This window comes from Rhipicephalus microplus, chromosome X (assembly GCF_043290135.1).
Source record: "Rhipicephalus microplus isolate Deutch F79 chromosome X, USDA_Rmic, whole genome shotgun sequence".
NCBI lineage: Eukaryota > Metazoa > Arthropoda > Arachnida > Ixodida > Ixodidae > Rhipicephalus > Rhipicephalus microplus.
Window position 1 is genome coordinate 330,839,517 of NC_134710.1, and position 17,361 is coordinate 330,856,877.

Here is a 17,361-nt window from a genome sequence, read left to right on the forward strand (position 1 = left end):
CCTATTATTTTCTCTTTCCTTTCCTCTTCTTTTTGAAAGAACAGGAAAGTTTGCGGTATGTAAGAATAAACGTGAAACATGGGGTAGCTTTCTTAAGAAAGTTACTTGAATTTCAGCGACACATATGCAGCGGCTTGTGGATTAGATTTGTTTGCTAGTCGACTTAAGACCCTTTTATTCCTTTCAGCGTGACTCTATTATATAGTTTATGAGGTCGCTTTCTTTCAACCTTGAAGCTTTCAAAGGTACGCCGTGAAAGCGACTTATAGAACACGCACATGGATGCACAATGAGCTGGCGAAGATCGCTCAACAACGTCATTAGCTTCCACATTGTCGTCATAAATATTCAGTGTCATATAGACAACACCGTTGTCACAGATATTCACAATAAATTCAATTCGCCGTCACAGAGCTTACGGTGCTTAGGTTCTAACCAGAAAGACGTCGTTTAGAACCTGAGCACGGCAGTGGGGTTCCACGAAAGCGCACTGCTATTCCCCGCGAGATCGAGCTACAGGTGGCAGCACCATCGCCGCGTTAGCGTGGATAGGCGGTCGCGAATCCAAATGTGCACAACGGTGCTTCGCTGCGAGTGAGCCTTGAGCTGATTGTTGGCGGTGTGTGTTCACTGCTGCCTAATAGTGATATGTACGCCCTCAATTGCCACGTTTATTCACGATGCCGGCCTAACACTCTAATGACGTGTGAGAGAAGCGCAGTCAGCCAATGAAAGGGGGGGGGGGTATAGTTTTCAGCGACTCTCGGGAGTTCTCGCACTTTGTTCGATGTTCTTTTTTTATTTTTTACGCCTTTGGTTTGTGTTTACTTATAGTACTGTAGCAACGCTGTTGAGTGACTGACCCGAATAAGTATATACGTCTTCATCAAGCAGCAAAAAAAAAAAAAAACAATAAAAACAGTGCATGAATGAGTTCAAATTGAACTATGGGCACTCTGCTGATCTGTTTGCAAGAATACGTATCCAATTTTTAAATCATTCACAAAGTGTAGCACAGCTAATACATTTAGTCTGCCAAGCAGTGGTGATTACAACGCATTAGCGTCATGGGAATATTTCAGAAGCGCTTTCACTGATAGACCGCCTGAAGAGATGGTAGCAAAGTTCAGCACTAATATTTATTTCTTCTATTACTTGCGGGACAATGACGCAGCTATGATGTTTGCATGCATAGGAACACGTTGTGGGTAGCAGACGACGCAAGGAGCCGTCCGCACTGCATGGTTTCGCGCGCTCGCCGCTAAGTGCCTATACTTTGTTCCATCTCGAGGCCAACAGAACCCCGTTTAATGTGAAATTTCCGTACACCTTAAAGAACCCAGGCAGCGGACACAATTTTTCGGAGCCCTCCACTACGGGGGGCCTCAGTAATATCGTGGTATTCGGCCCGTAAAAGCACAGAAATCGTAAACGGGTGGTGGACAAACCTGAAAAACAAGAAGCCTTGTCAATGCGCAAAGGGTTTGGACCTCAAATTATGTCACGCCAGCTGTGTTATTAGGCGTTACATCTTAGCCAAAGAAAAAAAAGTAGTGGGGTTTATGGGGGAATGGTCTCAGTGCGAAGCGTCGAGGGAATCGTTTCAGAACGAAGCAGACACGAATTTTGTTGGCGCACATCGCCATTCAGCATTTACATCGCCATTTCAGCATTTATTTTTTTTGTACCGTCAGGTGTTGTCTGGTTGCATCTTATGTAGGTAGACATTTTCTAGGTCACGGAACTGCGATTTGAGGTGGTCACAGTATTGGTGCGATTAGAGAGACAGTGCATGTGCTGACCTGTATTTCAGTGGCGAGAGAGCTAAAAAGTGAACGTATCAAATTAACCCCGAGAAAAGCAGGCATGGAGAGTTTGTCTATGTCAACCCAAATGCGCTCATTAATGCGTGTATTGTTTGTGATGAAAACGTTCCTACATTAGCATGAAAGTTTGAATGTCACACTAGAAACTCAGGTATCCACTTTTAACAATCGCACTGCGTTCCAGCCCATGATACTCCACAAAATACTCTATCACGACACCCCAGTGGCGTTGTCATATCAGTGCACAAAAAAATAGTAACGAAAAAACAATATTTCTATCCACACATGTGAACAACAAACAACCATACAATTTGAAACAACTGGCCTGCTTCATGAAATTGACTCTTTACCTACGAGCATCCCCCCCCCCCCCCCCAATGACAAGTACCGGTTTTGACGCTTTTGAAAAAAAAAAAAAACTGTTTACGCCTTGCGTTCGGTTGTAGGAATTGGTAAAGCACGCGCACTATGTGAAAGAGTGCGGCGAGACAACAGCAAAGCGAATACTTACTTGTGCGCGAACAATTTCCAAGACACTCTTCACGTAGCTGATGGAAGCTCCTCTAATAGCCGAAAGTAGGAATTCAAAATTACACACTGCGTCTTGATTCAGTCGTTTAGAATCACCTGTAAAATTAAGGGAAAAAAAAGCAAATGGTAGATTGAACAACAATCATAGGAACAACATAATGAAATACAAGAGTGTGACGGCGCCGCCGTCATACAAACAGGATTCAGCGGGGTACGTTGCCATAACACCTATTATGCCCAAGAAGTTCAATACTGAATGGAACTACCCTTCAATGCAGGTAACAAGTTAGTTTTATAATTACGTGATGCTGTTCAGTGAAGTTACAAATTCTCAGCATTAGTGATATCTTTCTTGCTCCGCCTCGGTAATAATTTTACAGTTTATTTAATTTGCCGTAAGCTGGTTAGCTCAATCAAAACTTTTGCATTTTATCATAGCACTTCGTGCGCGAACCAGCATGTTGAAATGTGAAATGAACAATGAAAAACGAACGAAAACAACAACAACAACAACAACAACAACAACGATGACGACGACCACAACGACAACGACGACGACAACAACAACAACAGCAACAACAACAACGAATGAACGTCTTTTCTTGAACAAACCTGTGCTTACCACTATGAAAAAGATGCTGCCAAAGCTCGTCTACTTCACGAAGAAGATCGGACCAATCTTCTTTCCTTTTCGATTTGCTTGTATCATCAAAAGCGGGTCCCTGCGCAAAACACAGGAGTCTGCTCTTGTACGCGCTTCAGATTGGTGCAACTATAGTTAATACAAGATAGATGTAAATGTACTTATACTACTTTTGTGACAACGAAATTCAACCGCTTTCTCACATCTTCTATATTAAGTGGTAGACTACCCTTCGAAGCTAACCCATAATCAACTGCTCTTGACTCAACAAGTGCCGTGACTTCTCAGACAGACGACTTTTTTTTTTTTGGGGGGGGGGGGTGGTATTTTCGATTCACTTGGAACATGAATTTCAATGCCACCACCATAAATTCTCCACGCTTTTTACTGCAGGGATACTTTTTCTTCTAAGCGACTTGAGTTTTACATTTGTCATCGTTATATTTCATGACGTAAACGGCTGTTCATATACCAAGTAGGACCAAATTGACAGTGACCTCCTCAATTACGTACAAAGAAACCAGTCGGCATTAAATGGTCGTAGCAAAGTGGCATAAGGACTGGTAAATGTGCCTCGTATGTCATTTTATAAGGACGCCTGCAGAAGATCCTACTCAACAATGCAGATTGAGCAAGAGCTCCTGCTTAGGTGTCTATTTTGTCCTTAATATTTTATCATCATTATCATCATCATCAGCCTGACTATACGCCCACTGCAGGGCAAAGACTTCTACCATGATTCACCAATCAACCCCATCTTGTGATTTCCAAGGTCATGTTATACCTGCGAACTTCTTCATTTAATCGGCCCACCTGACTTGATGGTGAGGTATTCATTTTGCCCCTAAAACTTCTTCACCGTTAATTAATGAAAGAAAATGAGAGATAGAGGCGAAAAAAATTATTCGGCATTAAACAACCCTAGGATAATATACTTGTGATGGTAATGCTGGCAAGGTCATGAAAAACTGAGAAGCATTGAAATAAACAAGATGTTAAGGTTTCTCCACAGACAGCGCGATTAAAATACGATGAAGAATTATCGCAAGTACGCGTGGAAAGTGAGCTAACGCTAAAGTTACAACATTTATTTAACGTACGTTGCTTCTCAGCAGAGGATCAAAGTATGTACTACTGTGGTCGTCAAATGAAACCCACACAGCTGCAGGCATTTAATGGTCGGTATACTGACAATCGCGAGCATTTGGATTGGCAGCACTGCGCATATGCATGCCCGTCCACGGAGATAACAAGACAGTGTGCACTAAGACATTTCGACTGCTTGCCGCTGTACGGGTTTCCTCTGACGCCGGTAGTGCACACCGCTTACAAGTTTGCCGCTTTTGCTACGTAACAATTAACACCAAATAAAAGGCTAAAGACATTGTGGCCGGTGTGTAGTGGTTACTGAGTGTGTGGGGGAAGAGGAAAAATGATGTGGCAATACTTTGATGATCCACCCTCTGTTGAAACGACTTAAGAGATCAGAATTTTGAAACGGCTCGTACTGCATTTGCGATTCTCTGCAATTAGTGTGAGCACAGAAGTAATGCTGGAAATGATTGTTTGCTGTGGAACAATGGCTGTTTTCTCGACGCGCACTTAGCTTTTTGGCCGCCAGTGCCTGTACATGGAGTGGCAATGATGTTAAAGTTGATGAGAAAATACAAACTCTAATCACACACCCCTCCCCGTCTATCCCTCCCCAACTTTTATGTCGACATGCTTTGTGAGCGTCTTATGACAATGAAAGAGAACTTTTCTTTTGCATGCACTGAATTCGCTGCAAATTCCAGTATTTAAATGAAAGGGGTACAAGTAAGATTGCACCGAGACCGCAAGTTTTATCGTCGTCTCCGCGACAAATTTGGTTGTCGTGAGGACTTCTATACATCACAGTCGAAATGGGAAAGATAGACGCATTAGCATAATTACTGACCTTTTCCTCCTTCTGCATCAGGAAGCCCAGGTGAAATGCGTTAGCCAGTTCAGCATGGCAAGCGATTGCCTCAGTGCGGTCGGACAGGTAGCGTTGTCGTACGTAAGTGCCTATGCAGCGGTGACTCCACTGCAGGTATGACCGGCAGTCTACGTACGATTCCTTCAGTAGCACCCCTGCACACAGGTGATCCATTTAACATCATTTGTACAGGTATTTACTACTGAAACTAAACAGTGAATCGGAGCAATGTTAAATCAATCGGAGAAATATGGCTATAACCGTAATAAACCACATTCTGAATGATCCACAACCCATCGTGTCTGACATTAGGTAATTCATATTTGAACTTCACAAAGTCTGTTAATTTACTTAGGCGGGTCTGTTAAATGGGCAAAAGGGCTCAACACATGCAGTTGAAGTCATTTGGAGACATCGAAGTGGCGGAGACATCCTGCGGTGAATTGCGCTTTAATAAAAGCTGTCCCTCTTTTTTTTTTGGCGCATGCTTGGACTCACGCATGCATTATTACACATGTAGACACAGCACACGTACATCTAGGCATGCGTCCACTCACATTTTCAGTTAACAACCCAGGAAGTTGAAGCACCGCTCTCTTTGCCATAAAATACTCACATTAAGTTACTGCGTAACCTCCCACCGTCTTTTTTGCATGCAGATGCACCCGACCTCCTCATTGAATATGAAAGCTGTGGCTGCCGGGTTGCCTTCACCGGAACGATGGAGCTCTCGAGAGGCAAAGTGTCAAGGAATAGAAAACAAGATATAGCACGGTAGCACACTTCTGGCTGAATATTGTCGACGCCTCTCCGACATCACACGAATTGTGTGCTTAGGATGTCAAAAAGGAAGGCTCATACATCTTAACAGGCATGATCATAAGTCATGAATTTCATTCGTTTTTTTTTTTTGATCTAGAACACATCTTGCTGTGTAAGAGTGAGCTCACACAACGAAAAGAAATAACAGATCGCGCATGCTTTCAGATTTCAGTCATCTTAACGATGTATTCACATAGTGGCTTGTATCGGACCAGATCGAATGCACCTGGGGGGGGGGGGGGGGGACGAAATGAAAAGATACATCGCAGTGAATAATCACTGAAATCTGTAATCTGCTTACGCGAAACACCTTAGAACGGGGAAGCCTCAAATAATTCCGACCGTTCGTCATTATGTAAAGGACACCTAAACCGCGCTATGCAAGCACTCATCTGGAGGCAGCCGCCACGAACGTTTTCAACACTGAACACCTCGTAGTGAGTCACCAAGGTGGTTACGAAATGACGTGAGAGCGGAAAGAGATTCAAATAGGAGAGACGTTGAGCAGAGCCCCAACGCAATCCAAACTCCATTTCCATCTATGATCAAAATAAATAAAAGAGGGTGTGAGAAAACCTGTTCCTGCGTAAGCGTACCAGGTTTAAAGCCAATGTGAAATGAATAAATAGGGGTTTTCAGTTATACTGAAGGTGCTGATTTAGATAAGAAAGTCAATTAGAAAAGGAACATGTGGGCAAAAGTAACGCATTGGTCTCCGAAGGGCTCAACGAGCACAAATATTGAGCAGGCATTTAATGATTGACACGTGAGACGTGGCTGAAACATGTCCAGGAAGAAATTATACGATAATAAGATATGAGAAGGAAGAAACGAAGGAAAGAGGAGAGAGGAGGTGGAAGATCGAGAGGATGAAAGTGAGATAGAGAAGAAGATGAAAAAAAAGACAAAGGGCAAGAGTAAAGAGAAAGTGAACTACTGCTTCGCGCACGCAGGTTCATTCATAAGAGAGAGATACAGAACATGACAGGATGTTCAAACAGAGCAGAGCCCCATCAAAAAGTCTCTTTAGTACAGTGCCGGGGCTATTCATCATTCATTATCTGTAGTTTTACGTTATACATTTTAGTTAGACACTAAACAAATCGTAGAGCAGCACCACTATACAGTGTTCTGAAGAATAAAGAAAGCGTGTCATAATATATTATTTGGTAGGAAGATGTAGAACTGCAGTGGTGCGAAAAGTCGAAAGACTTCACACGAGGGTGCTTTCGATTGGCACGCGCAAGTGACAGTGTTCGAGAACTCAAGACCCACTTTATCTTCGTCGCACCAGTATTTTCACACCATCACACCACTCTCGCTTCCTTCGTTTTCTATCTCTTTGTGCTGCGTGACACAACTCTAGGGGTAACCAGTCCGAAATTTTCCCACAGCTGCTGTCTACTGACGCACTGCAGGCGGTATAAGGGATAGGACTGCCATCACCGGTCGTGTGTGCATGGTTCCTCAGTCCTGCTTGGTCCATCCAATCGTGTAGGTTTGCCTGAAGACCTCTGCACCATTAGGGACCACAGAGTGCCTTGCCCAAAGCTATTAGCATGACATTTTATTCCCATGTTATCATCTGCTCGACCGGCAAGTGAAATTCTGCCTCCATTTTTGAGCAGTACTACACAGATCACCAGAGACTGCTACTCCCCTTGAGTGCTATATATACAGCACCAAAGAAAAAAAAATCGCTGTTTTCGCGCCATATATAGGTATTTGGACGTATGTTGTCGTCAGTCACGTCAATAGCAACCGTTATAGTGTCAGCCAATAGTCGTGCTAATGTTAGACACAACTATGCAGCGTTATGTCCTTCAGTCACTGTTGTTAACTGAGGTATTGCGCTTCCAGGACGGGACAGAGAAGAAGACACAACACATACACAGCGTTAAGTGTTATGTGTTAAATGTGTTATGTGTCTTCTTCTCTGTCCCGTTCTGGATGCGCTATACCACGGATACTATGGATAACTAGCAAGCACATCATGCAACCTTAGTCAACTGTTGTTAAATACGCTTACGGAAACATTGACTTACTTATAACAATGTCACTGCTTTGCAACGCTCGGGATGTTTATTTACAAAGCTTTATACACAGATCACTAACTCTATTTTATTATAACAGCCAAATATTTTTGAATATGAAACTGTAGGGAGTCTACCTCACAACCATTTTTTTTAATGTAGACTTCTCGGAACGTTCTTTCTAAACATACACAGAAATCACCCTGACTGTAACGTAAACGTACGTTTCAACGTCTGGATATTCATCTCCGAATTACCCTCGGATGCTTGCTCAGGTTAGAGACGTTTCACGTAATTGCAGAGTGCGCATTCCCTACTACTGCACACCGCGATGAGATGGCGTCCTCCACGATGAAACTCCCCCCCCCCCCCCTCCCCCTTTCCTGAAGTATACCGGTCCTTCATAAGGCGAGTCCGCCTATCACGACCAAGACCAGATCTCCGCGGGTCCCGAAGTGAAAGCCTCGGAAGGTGATTTGACCTCGTTTAGAACTCAAATTCGTGTGTAGCGAAGAAAATCAATTCACAGTGTCCCATAGAAGCAACCTAGTACGGGCTGTATTTAGGTACCGTTATCTCGCGGACGCAGTGAACTGGTAGTCTTTCTTTTATTGAAGGCTAGAAAAAAAGGGGCTACAAAATATTGAAGGACCGTGCTAAAAGCAGCCTATGGAAGACGAAACGTTGTGGCGAGATTCGTTCTCCTCGCTCTTTATAAGAGGCCAGAAGAGCCAGTTTCGCGGTATCATTGGCCAGAGGCCAAGGCCTTGTCTAGCGACCCAGTATAAACTTGTGGTTGCCCCGAAAATGCTCTTGATACTGTTACCGGAAACAATGAAGAACCCACATCTAAAGTGAGCCAGAAAATTTCCTTCTAAGCATGATGCACCTAACTTACAAACCTATCGCGCAGCCTTTTCTTTTTCTTTACTTTTTTCTTCGCTAGGTTTCTCGTACGTAGGAAGCACTAAAAGGTTTCTTTAAGGCTGGAGAGACGATGTGACGGCACCAAAACAAGGAGGAAAGTGAAGGGCCACAAGCAAATACTTTTAACTTCCCGCTGAAGTTACAAAAGAATCCTTGTTTAATGTTTGCACTGATAAAAATGAGCCGATAAGCGCACTCAAAGCCGGTATCCAAGGGCTTTACGTGCAGCGAGGCTTGAGCTGTATCTTACGGCAGCTCGCGAAATCACATTATGATAAGAAGGCAACGATATAACTACACTAAGAAGAAAAATCAGATTAAAAACAAAAAGAATGAAAAAAAACCGAAGCAAGTTTTTTAGCGCAGCCTTACGGCTTACGCCATAACGACTCCCGGCATAATGGTGTTGCTGCCTCCTCTGCCGAGATAGCCTCCCGTTTCTCGTTATCACCTTCAAAACGCTGCTTCTTTTGCGAGTTTTGCTGTAATGGAAGGAACATGGGGGTATTGGTAGGGTGTAGGGCCGCCGGAGTGCGCCGCACTAGCTTTCGTGCCAATGGACAAAAGGTGGTTCGCGGGCGTTGTTTTTCATTTTGTTTTTATTTTTTTCCCGATGCTGGGAATGTGACTCTAGAAGGCCCAGGCGAACAGGTCCGCTTGTTGAGCCCGATCAGAGTTCTGTGGCGCTACACCACTTGGCGCTGCCACCCCTCTTCTTTTCTGGCGTTATCTTTCCCAGCGCCAATCGATGGCCCGTTAGAACGCAGCAGATTTGGAGACAAAGCGAGGATCGCCGTACTCTCGGCGTTCTCTCGTTCGAGCGCTCGCGGATAGTTATATATCGAAGGCCCATTTTCCGAAGCAAGCGGTGTATACATCTCGGCTCGCTTTTCTGAGCGACGACAATGCCGGCGGGAGAGTGCTTATATAGCTTCTGATGTCACGGTCATTGAACACAGCATAGAGCGGACGCAGGTGGGGTTCAGTGCGCGTTTTCTTTCGCGGTTTGTAAGACCTAATATGGGGTGTTTAGGAAGGAAGAAAGGGTTAGCCTGAAGGAATGGACAAACTTGCGACATCACGTGGGCTCTGTACGCCATGCACGTCTTTATACTCAAGCGAAGAATCCAGGATGGAGCTGGCGGTTTCATAAAATTATTAACTGAAGATAGTATACCTGCGCATCTCGTACGTTTAATTTTAATTTTAATAAAACTAGTTTCACTCTTTAATTAGGACGCACACACAAATTTTGACAGCAACCAGTGCCGATTTGTCCGGTAAACGATTCTGATAACACTGAAAGGTGAGAGAACGAGTACAAAAAGACAGAAAGACAGAGAAATTGAGAGAAAAATTACAGAGAAAAAATGAGAGAAGTTCTTGGCGAAAAAAAAATTCTCGATGAGGTGGGATTCAAATACGCGAATTCACTGCCCGAATAGGTGTATCTTGTGGGAAGACGTGAGGCGTTTGCTTTCCCACATATTTTAATTAGCATCGCTCTAACATGGACAACCATAGACGCTGTCGTTCTTGCCAGCGTCTTTTTCTCTCGCGCGAGGCTCGAACGTGTTCTTGTTCTTGTTGACCTTCTCTTGTGGCTCGTGTGGGAGATTGAAAAAGAAATGAGTTGTCTTATTCAATTGTAGAGTATAGGAGGTTGTAAAAAGGAAATGTTACAAATTTTAGAACGATATTATGATGCCCATGAGAATGAGCCAACTATAAATTGTTTTTATTAGTAATAAATACTAAGTTAGATGGAAAACGCAACTTTAAGAAAAAAAAACAAGAAAACTATGCATATGTCGACACAGAAGCATAACAACATAGATTAATTTGTTGCATGGTTTCATTCAGATAATTCCGCACAACCACGCAAGCTTTCACACTGGCAAACCCAGAAATAGAGGCTCCAAAAGACAGAATGACGGGCGTGGATAAATTCATTCCAATAGCACGCAAAGGCCTTTCTAACTTGGATCTACAAGCTGTAGTAAATCACCTACAAGTCAAAAAGTAATGATGCATATTTTATAGCTCTCCACCGGAAGCGCACATTGGAGAAAGAGCCCGACCAGACTTGAGTTGGTATAAACTTGATTTCGGCACCCGATAGAGCAGCTTCGTAATTGAGACTTCTAGTTTATGTGTGTCACAAAACGATCCGCCCAGGGACATAATAAGTGCTGATATTCCGGGGAGATTGTGAGTGATGGACCTGCAAAGCCTTCCATAATGGTACGCCTGCAAAATCGCCCGGCCGTTATATATAAACAGGTGGTGGAAACCACGGTGAAATTGGCCCACTTATTGATGACTACGCAAAATAATCGGCCATTTCGGTTAGGAGCACACCTCTATGACCCTAAAGAACGTGGAGACTAGCTGCGGTGTAACTTCGTCGTGTTCTCCGAGACGATGACGGCTGGCCATAATTTTAATGAGTCGGCTCGGCTATCCAAGTGTAACAGCAAAGCATAACATAGCCTTGTATTAGGTAGTATAGTATAGTATAGTATAGTATAGTATAGTATAGTATAGTATAGTATAGTATAGTATAGTATAGTATAGTATAGTAAGGCAAGCTGTGGAAAAGGGAAGTGTACGTTATAGGGAGAGAAATGTGAGGCTGAGGAGCAACAAAATATGGAACTAACGTAGAGATAAATAGAGAAGAAGATAGGGAAGAAAGATAGAGAGAAAGAAATAAAAAAAAGGAAGTGAGGAGTAGACAAAGAGAGAGAAGAAAGAAAGGCAAAAAATGATATAAAGAGCGAGGAAACAAGATTACTGAATTGATAAAAAACAGGAAGAAATGGAAAGAAAAAGAGACAAGAAAGACAAAAAAGAGAGACAAGAGCTAAAGAGGAAGAACGAGAGAAAGAAAAGAAGACAAAAACAAGTCGATACAAAGAAAGTCACCCGAGATTGCTATATGGTCAGGTTAATTCGGCAGGCTGGCACAATCAAACAGTGAAAACAGAATTTGTTTCATATTTTACCCACTGTTTTCTTGTTATTTATTTTATTATTTATTAGTCAGCATTGTTCGAATTATCTACTAAATTTGAAACTATCAAGACTTGGCCGATCCCCCTGAGGGGGTATGTGTCATATTTTGTAAGGCTCAAACAAACAAACAAACAAAGGCTACGCAGCTCCGCTGTTCCTTCAGGCTTCACATCACCAGTGCAACAAATAGGTTTTATAATTTTTTTCTTGTTTTTCTGAGAGAAAACTAGTCGATCCATGTCCATGGCGGTGGTAAAATGTGTAAATCTCGACGTTTTTAACCTTTCCACGTCCTACTGGAGGCATAGCCACGGATGGTATTGACACAACGGAATCAATGCGGAATTTCAGGCATTTTTAGCGCTCATGTGTGGATGAATTATTAGCTAGAGAGGCCTGCATGGGACGCCTGAAAACGGAGAGGTCGTGACTCAGCTTCAGTAAAGATTAAATCATTCGACACTAACAAAGTATATCCCAGACAAGACCTTCATACTTGTGTACTGTTTCTAAGCGCTCGCGCTGACTCTCCAAAAGCACATATTCATTCAGTAAGCCAGTTTAGCGCAGCAGCAGTGCGAACAGATTACATCAACAGATGTGTACTGCATGACGCACATGAAGGCGCGCGAACGCTCAGCGATTATTATTGTTCGGACTTTCGTTTATAGCTCGTTCAAACTGAGCATTCCAGCCGCCGAAAGGGTGACGAATTAAGTTCGGCGGCAGCGAGATATCCGCCAAAAGGGCGCTTCCCGCGCTGATCACTCTCGGACCAATTTTTCTGCGTCTGCCGCCGAATCGGCTCACCACAAACCAATGAGTGCCTTCGTCGAGGAATTTAAAAATGGCGACCAAGTCGGAGTCGCTTGTAATGTCACAGTGCACGTAACTGAATGTTGTAACCAAATAGAATTTACTCTGTGTATGTCCCGATATCTTGGAAGAGAAAGCAGTTGGCGTGACCGAGCTTGTCGTGGTCTTGGTGAACAAGACGACTGCTCCTAATGCTTTACGAGATAGCGGCTTGTCATCAAAGTATGTAGTACTGCTTCTGCCTGCTTAGTCGTCAGCATAGTCATTTGAAGCAGTGAAAGTGCACGAAAGATCGAAGTCTACGCGATCTGATTTCAATACATACTGGTGTGGCGTTGTCGGAATCTCGCGTCTATGAGCCGTGGCAACGGCATCCATCCCGTGTTCGCCCCGCGGTGGATGGTACATTCGGCAGTGCGGGGCGCGCCAAGTGCGAATGATGCTGCGCTTGGGAGGCAGAAGACCCCGCTCGCTGTATACAGCGATTTATTCAGTGTGAACTAGGCATGAGGGTGGCGTTTCGAACTGGATGTCGATTGTGTCGATGGTGGCGTCTACAAAACTTGATTCTGAACCATGCAGTCACTCGATATCTTCAAAAGCGGTTGTACTTCAATCAATCTATAGGCGTTCATTGATGATTACTCCACCGAAATTGCGAGGCCCAGATCCATTTGCTTAGATATACAGGATTTACTAGCTATCTTTAGCCTCAGTTTGAAAATATGCCGACAGATTCTATGAGGACGCGACCCAAAGCATGCCGGTTACTGTTGCATGAAATCACACTTTTTTTGTTTTAGTGTAATTGCCTAAAAAGGCGTGTTTAATCAACAAAATTTTCAAGCAGCAAAACTATCGAAAAATTCCACGGAAGAAGTTTTAGGGACGTTCGCAAAACATTTTATTCGGTGACTTTTAATTTATTCCCTGTTAATTATTTGTGCTTTTCTACTTATTGTCCGTGAAAGGAAAAAAAACGGAAAAACAACCACAAACACACGTGACAAAGCCGCTTGCGCGCCGTGATTGCGGTGTTCTCTAACTTACCGCGTATATCCGCCTGTGTGAATCAGAGGCTTAAGTGCTGACCTGAAGGTCGCGGGTTCGATTCCGTCTGCGGTGGTCGTATTGCGATGGAGGCAAGATGGTAGGGGCCCGTCTACTGCGCGATGTGAGAACACGTTGAAGAATACGAGATGGTCAGAATTTCTGGATCTCTCCACTACGGCGTCTCTCATAATCATATATCTTGATTTTCCTCGTACGAACGACATGCTTCGCTCGCGATGGTTCACATGACAGCGATAAGCAGGCGCAGTGGTTATTGCTTGTGCTGCCGCTAGCAAAACGTGCGCCATCGCACAGCCACAACCGTCGTCACTGTTTTGTCGAGGCGGCACACCTGGGCCAGAGCTACGGTCGTTCGCACCCGTCACGTCACGGAGCACCGCAATCACGGCGTGCAAAGGTGTGTAAATGGGTTTGTCACGTGGTACTTCTTACAACGCGTGTGTACTTATTATATGCATATTCTACTTATTATATATGTGTTGTCCTACTCATTAAGATGCGTTGACTGTTATGCTTCTCAGACACTATATTGACATTCTTACGACATATAAGATATCGTATTTTCTTTTATGAGGGTGTTGTTTGAAACGTGTCTTGTGTGTTTATTTATTATGTTGTATGTTCGATCCATTAGGAGCTATTGAATATAGCCGCCACCTTATTTGTGCGGCAACATCTTCTTCACATCATGATAATAAAAAAAAAACTTTGCACATAGCCCGCGGTGATCACATGACCCATGCATTTAAATGCATCCATTTTCTCTTCTATAAAGTGGTCCTAAAGCGCTGTTTATGCCTCCTTATATTTACCCGAAGACATTTACACCCTTTCGGACTGCAAACCGTCTTGTAAGACAGCTCGATTGAGCAAACATTTCCATAGACTGGTAGGGCTGTCCACCTTGTGACCTGTATTTCCGTCTAAAATATCCTTGCAAATCGAGCTCTTATCAATCATAAGGACACGGCATGGTTATTCAAAAATATAGGAGAGCCCGAATGCACCAGAAGCACACGCACCATTTCGCGTTTAGTCGAATGGGCTTTCAAACAGTACAGCGTCCATGCTCGTCGACAACCATTCTCTGAAACACAAGAATAACGGAGCCTCGCGCTCAAACACCGGAAGTTCTGGAATAAAGAGCACCCCGCTTTCTACACGCTTCATAAGGTGCGCGCGTGTACACACATCGTACCCTTACCTCTCAGTATTGTGCAGTTAGAATGGCGCGTGTGTGTGTGTGCGTAGCCGAGTCGGTTTTTCCTTCGATCGATCTCCGGTACGTGATGAACGGTTCGCGTAGAAGTAGCGGGAGTGACGAAACATGTTCGGCGAGCAATTGTTGTGTTGCGACTGGCACTTCGAAGACTGCTATAGCTGCTCGCTGAAGAGAAAAGAAAAGGTACCGTGGATCACATTCCTCTCCGCGTTCATTGGTTTTCAAGTGTGAGAGCTTGCGCTGGAGAATCGAGGCGAGTTCCTGTTTGCGTGTCGCATTTCATCATGCTTAACGGCTTTTTCGCACTGAGTGGCGGGGATTTTATACGCGAGTTTAGAACGCGCCTTATTGGACGGCTGGATGCCCGAGAGAGAAATGCAAGATCAAAGTGTCACGCGTGGACCTATTGCTGCACGAATGGCGCTTGCGCTCATCGTATACGCTGAGGCAGTACGCAGAGAAATACGAGAGGAATACGAAAAAAATAAACATTTCACACACGACCTAATCTGAGAACGTGGAGGACCCCGACGTGGTGACATGTTGAACATTCGACTGTGAAAGAGCTGTCACTGCCTGCTTACTTAGAACTGTGGTTGTGAATCACGCAGGTTTATGCACTTTGATGGAACGACTATCGACGTATACATATATAGCATGTGCTTCTCTGAGTAGAAGGTGCCACCCGCTTGACTCTAGAGTATGCGCAAGCGAACATTTTTGTTTTAAAAATATTTCGTTAACATAGATCAGTTTGAAATTTGGCATGTACTCAGTTGCACAAGCTGTTGGCAGCGTTGTAGAAGGTACGGACGCTCTCATGCAATAATGACAGCGCGCACTTCATCAGTGTGTTTGTTGGTTCCTACGCGCATATCGCGTCCATTGATTCGACAGGTGGCCCCGTCTTTGCGGAAGTAGGTGTGTTGTACAACGTAGCTTTTGATTTTTGCAGCAGATGGCGCTAGGTACCTGTTTCATCTGTATTGGTAATTTTCTAACGGAAAGACCAGCGTTGCAATAAAACTGGCCTGAATTTTCCTATTTTTTTTTTCACTGGTCCCTGTATGACTTCTTGGGCCATCTAATTTTTTATTAATTTATTTGTGTATAAGAATGCTTATTGAGTCACTGAAATAATGAAAGAAGGAATAAATAAATAAATAAATACATAAATAAATCTCGAACTTTATTTCGACTTCTGAACGGTTATCTTCTTGATTCCTTTGCATAAAAGAGTATCAACATCTTTAAGCTTAAACGTCTTGTTTTGCACCGCTCTTCCCGTCACTCGAAACTAGCTCTATGGGTTTGAGCTGGCAGTGGTAGGGAGGTAGGCACACAACGGGTTGACCAGTAGTCTCAGCGACGAAGTCCACATGATATCAGTCCCCGCTTGCGTGTACACTTGTCGACAAGCTTCATGAGCTCCGTCTTCACCATGTCGCTGCTACACGCAACACCTTTCGGAAAGCCAGACTTGTATGTCCTTCTTAAGGTTACGCATGCACGCCAGTTTTTTCTTCTTCATGGAATAATGCGGCGAGTTATCCATGATTATAACACTGCCAGGTGGTAGTAGCGGAAGCATGTCAGGGCCTTGCAACAAGAGATGCGAAGAGCAGTCCACAAACCAGATCGACATGCTTCGTGCGTAGACTGGACGGTGCCGTCTATGCGCACCCGACGACGCTTACAGACGGCGTTCACACAGGTTTTGTCTGTCTGTGAAAAGAAATGGGGACTCTTATGATTCGCCTTTAAGTGTTGAACGCGATAGCGAATTCCGGCCCCTAGTGCGCCCTTCAACCGCCAAGTGCATACTTATAATATGTTTTGTTACACACACACACGCACACACTCACATCCTCACACAAACGCACGCGTGCACAAGCGCGACGTATCTATAGTAATGGCACAGGTTTTTGATCTATTTAACAACAATTTATAACAACATCATGAAAATATTGTACAGTGATATAGTCACATGGTCCTGTATTTTAAACTGCTCGTATAGGCGTGACACTTGTATTCGTAAATGGTCACATTTTGTCGTCCGTTTGCATTGTTTATCTGGTAATTGTTCGACTTGTTCTTCTGGAGACCTCTTCCGGCCAACCGAAACAAGCATCACCTTATGGTCGGTGAAATGGCAACTGCAGTACTTCACTGTTTTAATGGTGTCGTGAGAACGAAAAGCTAAATCTATGCAAGTGTTGTGGTTTGTTGAAATGGTATTTCCTTGAAGCGGCATGAAGAGTCTCACAATACCTCAAAAATGGTAGCACGTTATCTAGCGTTTGCTGTTTGCTTGATGAACGACTTTGAAAAGGCATGATATGTTTACCGCTAGATAGACATAGTTGTCCATATTTAGAGCTGTTTGAAAGTGCTTCTGTGTTTTAGCAGCGATGGGTGCACTATCCCGGCCTTTTTCGACGTAATTTGTTGACCTCCCAAATGCGCCTACGAATCGCCGACTGGGCTCG

At 43.9% G+C, this 17,361-nt stretch overlaps 1 protein-coding gene across 1 annotated transcript in view; it reads right to left on the reverse strand.

The window, feature by feature from the left end:
- Positions 1-17,361, reverse strand: part of LOC142776281 (protein qui-1-like) — a 316,351-nt gene that overhangs the window by 94,720 nt on the left and 204,270 nt on the right. Inside the window, exons 11-13 of the mRNA XM_075879661.1 lie at positions 4,940-5,115; positions 2,980-3,079; positions 2,338-2,453 (exon numbers count right to left, since the gene is read on the reverse strand). Coding sequence (XP_075735776.1) covers positions 2,338-2,453; positions 2,980-3,079; positions 4,940-5,115 — 392 coding nt within the window. The remainder of the gene's footprint in view (positions 1-2,337; positions 2,454-2,979; positions 3,080-4,939; positions 5,116-17,361) is intronic.